Source organism: Odontesthes bonariensis, chromosome 18, assembly GCF_027942865.1.
Source record: "Odontesthes bonariensis isolate fOdoBon6 chromosome 18, fOdoBon6.hap1, whole genome shotgun sequence".
Lineage (NCBI taxonomy): Eukaryota > Metazoa > Chordata > Actinopteri > Atheriniformes > Atherinopsidae > Odontesthes > Odontesthes bonariensis.
In genome coordinates, this window is record NC_134523.1 from 28,724,217 (window position 1) to 28,731,761 (window position 7,545).

The 7,545-nt window shown below is 40.7% G+C and overlaps 1 protein-coding gene across 1 annotated transcript in view; it reads right to left on the minus strand.

Moving 5' to 3' along the window:
* The window catches only part of LOC142367877 (sodium/hydrogen exchanger 3-like), a 37,214-nt gene extending 29,889 nt beyond the window's left edge, over window positions 1-7,325 (minus strand). The window contains exon 1 of the mRNA XM_075449899.1: window positions 6,874-7,325. Coding sequence (XP_075306014.1) covers window positions 6,874-7,189 — 316 coding nt within the window. The 5' untranslated portion in view covers window positions 7,190-7,325. The remainder of the gene's footprint in view (window positions 1-6,873) is intronic.
* Window positions 7,326-7,545: the final 220 nt, after the last annotated feature.

Genomic DNA, 7,545 nt, shown 5'->3' on the forward strand with positions numbered 1-7,545 from the left:
CTCTGGTCAATCATGGAGCATTATAAATAAATATAGCATTATAAATAAATATCCAAGTCAAGTATCAATGTTTTTTGAATGATTACCTTCTCTCTTTCTCCCTATCTTCTTTTTCTCTGTCTGTATCCCTGTTACTCTTCATCTGTGTCCCTGGTTTGCCTTCAAGCTCCTCTGCTTCACACCTGTCTCACTCATCTCTTCTTCATGTGCTTTTCCTGCCCTTTATCAGGTCTCATTCTCTCATTTTTTCAGCAGTGCATCTGCAATTCTTTTGTTCTCTGTCCGTTTCTTTCTTTTAGCATTACCACTATCATAACTCCGCTTCATTTTTCACCGAGTCGCATACAGTTCCCTCGCTTTGATTTGAAATCACGTTATGTCGCACATTGCTACGTCATCATATTCTGGACTAGTCCAATGCACAATGGATGGGGACATGTGTGCTTGGACAATTATTATTTAGGCATTAGTTCGGTGTTATGCTGATATGTCTGTTATTTTTCATAGAAATATGTTTTTTTACTTTACATAAGTAACAAATTAATTAATTAACAAATTAACATTAGTTTTTTTGTGTATTTACTTGGCTGGGACGGTCAGATTTGGGGGCCCCTATGAAAGACAGATTTGGTTGGGGCCCTAGGCAAATGCCTAGGTTTGCCTAATGGGAGTTACGCCACTGGCAGTCGCACATTTCAGGTTAAAATCTGAAAGTGCTCGCAGCTATAATCGCTCGGTTTATTTCAGCTGCACAGTATCTTACGCACATTAGAGTTTGAAGTGTTTTAAAAGCCGTAAATCATGCTTATAAGAGCTGCACAGCCAAGCGTGAACACCCCTTTCAGCCTTATTAACAAATTACCTAATACATCCTGCTAAACAGCGGCTGACACTTTAACTTGTACCCTTGGGTCACTGTACGCTGGAGTGAGGTGAACTTCATGGAGGTCAGACGGAGGCTGTTTTCAGCCTGAGAGCTAATGCATCCAACTCTGCCTCATTAAACCCGTCACCTGTGAGCTCACCTGAGTTAACGCAGATTAAATAAGATTTTTACTAAAGATTAACCCTTTGTAAGCACTGTTACACTGGAAAAAAATGCCCTTCCAAAAATAAGTAAAAAAACAACAAATACAAGATGTTTTTGCTTGAAATAAGCAAAAAAAATCTGCCAATGGAACTAGTAAAAATCGGCTTGTCAAGATTTCTTGAAATAAAATGTGATATTTAGGACTTTTGAGTTAAAAGTGATCTTGAAATTAGCTTAAAAACCTCTTCAAATGAAAAAAAAGCTTGTTTTATGTGAATGTGAATATGACTCAAAACCATAAAGGTAACCATAAAGCGGCGGTGCGATCATTTTCGCAGCGACCCCTCGAGACGAAAAAACTGTGTAATTTTAGTGTATTATTATATTTATATCGTTAAGTTATGTGTCTGAAATCTACAAACTGCACTATAGAGGCCGCTAAACTGCAACACTCAGATGCAGATGCATCACAAGTCTACCAACGGAGTCTACTTATGGGACTTAAACACTGCCCAACGGCGTTACCAACGGAGACAATGGACGCGCTATAGTCTACCAGCCTGCTTCGCAAATTCCCGAGCTCGCCTGAAGACAAGGGCCGGGTGAGGAGGCGCTGAAAGCGGTGTGAGAGAAGACGGAAGAGGGGCAAGAGAGCCGGTGTCCGTGCTAGGCTGATGGCTAATGCTAGCCGACCGGCTCTCCCGTCCATCCTGCTCTCTAACGTCCGCTCCCTTGAAAATAAACTGGACTACTTCAAACTACAACGGACTACTCAACGGGACAACTAGGGACTGCTGTGTGTATGTTTTCACAGAAACAAGGCTCAGCGGCCGCGTCCCGGAGGCGGCCATTCAGCTAGACGGACTAGCAACACCTCCAGCACCACCACACTGAGCACAGGGGCACCTCAAAGCTGCGTGCTCAGTCCACTGCTGTTCACACTCCTAACCCACGACTGCACAGCACTACACGACTCAAACCACATAATCAAGTTCGCTGACGATACGACCGTGGTGGGTCTCATCGAAAAGAACGACGAGTCATCATACAGGGAGGAGGTGGAAAAGCTGATCACCTGGTGCAAAGCCCACAACCTGTCTCGGAATGTGGACAAAACTAAAGAGATGGTGGTTGACTTCCGCAGAGCACAGAGGGACCACGAGCCTCTGCACATCGAAGGCTCCCTGGTGGAGATTGTGGAGAGCACCAAATTCCTTGGTGTCCATCTGGCGGAGAACTTCACCTGGTCCCTCAACACCGGCTCCACCGTAAAGAAGGCTCAGCAGCGTCTCCACTTCCTGAGAAGGCTGAAGAGAGCCCACCTCCCTCCCACCATTCTCTCCACCTTTTAAAGAGGGACCATAGAGAGCCTCCTGGGAAGCTGCATCACCACCTGGTTCGGTAACTGCACCCAACTGGATCGCAAACCTTCAACGTGTGGTGAGGACGGCTGAAAAGATCACTGGAGCCACTCTCCCCTCCGTCTCAGACATCTACACCACACGCTGCATCCACAAGTCAACCAGGATTCTTAAAGACCCCACCCACCCCTCACATAGACTTTTCTCACCCCTCCCATCTGGCAGAAGGTACCGCAGCATACGGTCTGTCACCACCAGACTACAAAACAGCTTCTTCCCCCAGGCCATACGACTCCTCAACGCTCAGAGACTGATCTGATCATCTCTGTTGTCCCAGCTGTTCTTTATTGTTGCGCTGTTCTTTGTTGTTGCTGTTTGTTGCACTGAAAACTTCTCGAGAAATGTTATTTCATTGCACTGTGTACTGTGTATATGGCTGGAATGACAATAAACCCTCTTGAATCTTGAAAACAATTTGTTTTCAAGACTTTTTCACTTAACAAGATATTCAAGATGTATTGTATTAAAACAAGTCCCTATATCTAGCTGAAATGGTGCTTTTTAGGCAATTATATCTTATATTAAGTGTAATGAGATACTCAATGAGACAAATGTACTTGGTAAGACTTTGATTTTTTCCAGTGTGTAAGAACTGTTAGCATCCTGAGGTCTGAGGTAAGCAGTCACAGTGAATGTGTAGATGTGTTGAGGAACGCTAACTCGTCTCAGATAAGTCGGCCTGTGTTTACTGTCCATCGTGAATTAATTAAGGAGGATTGGGGGATTAAAGGAAGTATTGTAAGCCTGAGAAGAGGATGCATGATCAGGAGAAATGTGATGCCACTGTCTGCACAACATTTACTGTTTGTGGATTATTTTCAACTGATTTACACTGATGTAAATGTAAATGTGCTTTATTCATCCAGCCCGTTACAGACGATCCTTACGGTGTACCAAAGTGCTTTAGAGCAGGTAATAAATAAAGAGAAAGAGAAGTAAAAACAAATAAAAACAATAAAAGAACAGTGAAAACAATAAAATACAACAAAATCTAATAAGATAAAATAAGATAAAATGTCATCATACAACTGGGTATTAAAGCAATCCTAAATAAGTAGGTTTTTAGCCTAGATTCGAAGAGGCCCACACTGGAAAAAAATCAAAGTCTTACCAAGTATATTTGTCTCATTTCTAGTTCAAATATCTCATTACACTTAATATAAGACACAACTGGCTGTTTCGAAACTTTTTTTTAAAGAATCTGACACTGTGGGATATAGTGACATCTAGTGACTCAAACGGCAAACAGCAACCGAGTCAACCAGCCCCTCAGCTGCCCTTTCTGTGGCTGCACAAACACAGAAAAAACGCTTTAAAGTCAGTGTTTGATTGGGCCTTTCTGGGATGCTGTTGCTTCTTAGCATCTCTGAATTAAAATCATGAAATAAAAACGCTTAAATGTCGAAGCAAATTTAACTGGACGGGTATTTTATGCAAGAAAAAAAGTACTTTTTCTTTATCAATGACATCTCTAATGGGTTTCAGCTCTACACTGGAAAAAATGCCCCTCCAAAAATAAGAAAACAGTAAATACAAGACATTTTTGCTTGAAATAAGCAAAAAAATCTGCCAATGGAACTAGTGAAAATCGGCTTGTCAAGATTTCTTAAAATAAGATGTGATATTTAGGACTTTTGAGATAAAAGTGATCTTGAAATTAGCTTAAAAACCTCTTCAAATGTAAAAAAAAAGAGCTTGTTTCATGTGAAATATGACTCAAAACAATTTGTTTTCAAGACTTTTTCACTTAACAAGATATTCAAGTGTATTGTATTAAAACCTTAAGTCCCTATATCTGGCTGAAATGGTACTTGTTAGGCAGTTGTGTCTTATATCAAGTGTAATGACATACTCAATGAGACAAATATACCTGGTAAGATTTAGATTTTTTCCAGCGTAAGAGCTAGACTCACTTCCTCTAAAGCCGACCTAAAACTGAGCAACAATCTGCAAAATAACAGAAGAAGTCAGCCGCCGCTGTCTGCTTCTCCACATCCTGCATCACATCCACCACATTCCCATATTTACGTCACCTCGCGTACACAAACACACACTCACACTCATTCATTTACATTGTCCACACAGTCGCGACGTATCTGCATCTGTTGTGTACACACGGTTAATGAAACTGTTCAGAGATTGTAAAGGACAAGACGTGCTCTTCATGCGGTGGGACATTCAGCACAGGTCAGACTCAAACACTGGAAAAAATGCCCCTCCAAAAATAAGTAAGAAAAACAACAAATAAAAGACGTTTTTGCTTGAAATAAGCAAAAAAATCTGCCAATGGAACTAGTGAAAATCGGCTTGTCAAGATTTCTTAAAATAAGATGTGATATTTAGGACTTTTGAGATAAAAGTGATCTTGAAATTAGCTTAAAAACCTCTTCAAATGTAAAAAAAAAGAGCTTGTTTCATGTGAAATATGACTCAAAACAATTTGTTTTCAAGACTTTTTCACTTAACAAGATATTCAAGTGTATTGTATTAAAACCTTAAGTCCCTATATCTGGCTGAAATGGTACTTGTTAGGCAGTTGTGTCTTATATCAAGTGTAATGACATACTCAATGAGACAAATATACCTGGTAAGATTTAGATTTTTTCCAGCGTAAGAGCTAGACTCACTTCCTCTAAAGCCGACCTAAAACTGAGCAACAATCTGCAAAATAACAGAAGAAGTCAGCCGCCGCTGTCTGCTTCTCCACATCCTGCATCACATCCACCACATTCCCATATTTACGTCACCTCGCGTACACAAACACACACTCACACTCATTCATTTACATTGTCCACACAGTCGCGACGTATCTGCATCTGTTGTGTACACACGGTTAATGAAACTGTTCAGAGATTGTAAAGGACAAGACGTGCTCTTCATGCGGTGGGACATTCAGCACAGGTCAGACTCAAACACTGGAAAAAATGCCCCTCCAAAAATAAGTAAGAAAAACAACAAATAAAAGACGTTTTTGCTTGAAATAAGCAAAAAAATCTACCAATGGAACTAGTGAAAATCGGCTTGTCAAGATTTCTTGAAATAAAATGTGATATATAGGACTTTTGAGATAAAAGTGATCTTGAAATTAGCTTAAAAACCTCTTCAAATGAAAAAAAAGCTTGTTTCATATGATATATGTGACTCAAAACAATTTGTTTTCAAGACTTTTTCATTTAAGATGTACTGTATTAAAACAAATCCCTATATCTGGCTGAAATGGTACTTGTTAGGCAGTTGTGTCTTATATTAAGTGTAATGAGATACTCAATGAGACAAATATTCTTGGTAAGATTTAGATTTTTTCCAGTGTGATTGGACTAAAACTACTCAAGACAAAGGCTGCAGTCACTGATAATCCTGAGAAGGATGAAGGTGAAGGAGCTGGAAAAATAATAACATCAGCAGGTTGTGCATCATTAAGTTGAAATACGATTAAAGGTGCTGAACTGTGCTTACACTGGAAAAAATCTAAATCTTACCAAGTATATTTGTCTCATTTCTAGTCAAATTATCTCATTACACTTAATATAAGACACAACTGCCTGACAAGTACTATTTCAGCCAGATATAGGGACTTGTTTGAAGACAATACATCTTGAATATCTTGTTAAATGAAAAAGTCTTGAAAACAAATTGTTTTGAGTCACATATCACATGAAACAAGCTTTTTTTCTACATTTGAAGAGGTTTTTAAAGCTAATTTCAAGCAAAAACGTCTTGTTTTTGTTGTTTTACCAACTTATTTTTGGAGGGGCATTTTTTCCAGTGCACCTAAACACACATGTATGGAGGCAATGAAGGCTCAACAGTGTTTCAGGGGAGGAGAAGTTGGCCGAGCCGGCTCTCCTCTCCAGTAGAGACAAATAGGTCAAATCACTTCCCGGGTAGTTTAGATCTGAGACTCAGGTGTGTTGGACTGACCAAAACTGGCTTCAGGAGACATGTTTGCCTCCTTTTTTTAAGCATTTTCAGCCAGGAAAGCTTCAACAATCTTTGTTTGGACCTCCTTTAACATCATTTGGTTTATACTCTATACTCTGTTCTATCAAAGATTGATTCTAAAAGTATCTGTCGTTACTTTTTCAAACTTTCATACTCCCAAACTGTTTAAAACAATTCGATTTATGTCTTAAATCTAAAGATACTGTCTCAAAATGTTTATTTAGTGTCACAAAATATGGAAATTCTACCTTAAAATTGTGTCTTAATAGTTCAAATTTAGTAAGAAAATGTAAAATGTTCGAATTTCAGTTCAGTAAAGGGATATTACGTAATCGTGTCAGTCTGTGCATTATTTTTACAGATTTTTTTGCTTATTTCAGGCAAAAACGTCTCGTATTTGTTGTTTTTTTTAAAATTATTTCTGGAGGGGCAATTTTTTCCAGTGTTAAGTGTTTAAAGTCGGGGCCGATCAGCACTCACTGAGTTTGCACATCCAGGAGACCAGGATCCACAGGGCCACCAGGTACGGGATGCTGACGTGGTGCCACTTCCAGGTTACGATTGGCACGGTGGTGATTGGCTCTTTTCCATGGCCAGAGTCTCCACCACCAGAGTCTCCATGACCAGAGTCTCCAGAGTCTCCTTCACTTTCAACGGTCGTGTTGTGGCTCGAGTCCCCGTGGTCGCTGCTACTGTCATGTGACGTGTCCTCACTGGCCAGACTCGGGCTTCTGGACACCATCAGCAACACGCAGAACAAAAGTGCGAACCTCCAGGCCGCCGCCGCTGCCGCCATGTTTTGGACAAACTCTTCCCCTGTTGGCTCAGGTCAACCTCTCATATCCTTCCTTTCTCTGGGCTCCTCACATCCACACCTCCGTCCGATGAGCCCTCTCCCTCCTCAGGTCTGTCAGGGATCCAGTTTTCACAGCAGGTGAAGCTCAGCCCATTCTGATGCTCACCCGTCTCCTCCCACTCGGCACCCAGATCGGCTTGTTTGACCACTTTCATCAAAGGGAGTTTTAATCCTCCTTGTCTTCTCACTTACAGCTGGGAATGACTGCACTCTAACTAAAAACCCTCTCAGATGGACCGAGTTAACACACTCTGGGCTCGCTCTCTGGGCTGCAAACACCTGATATTCTGGTGTGA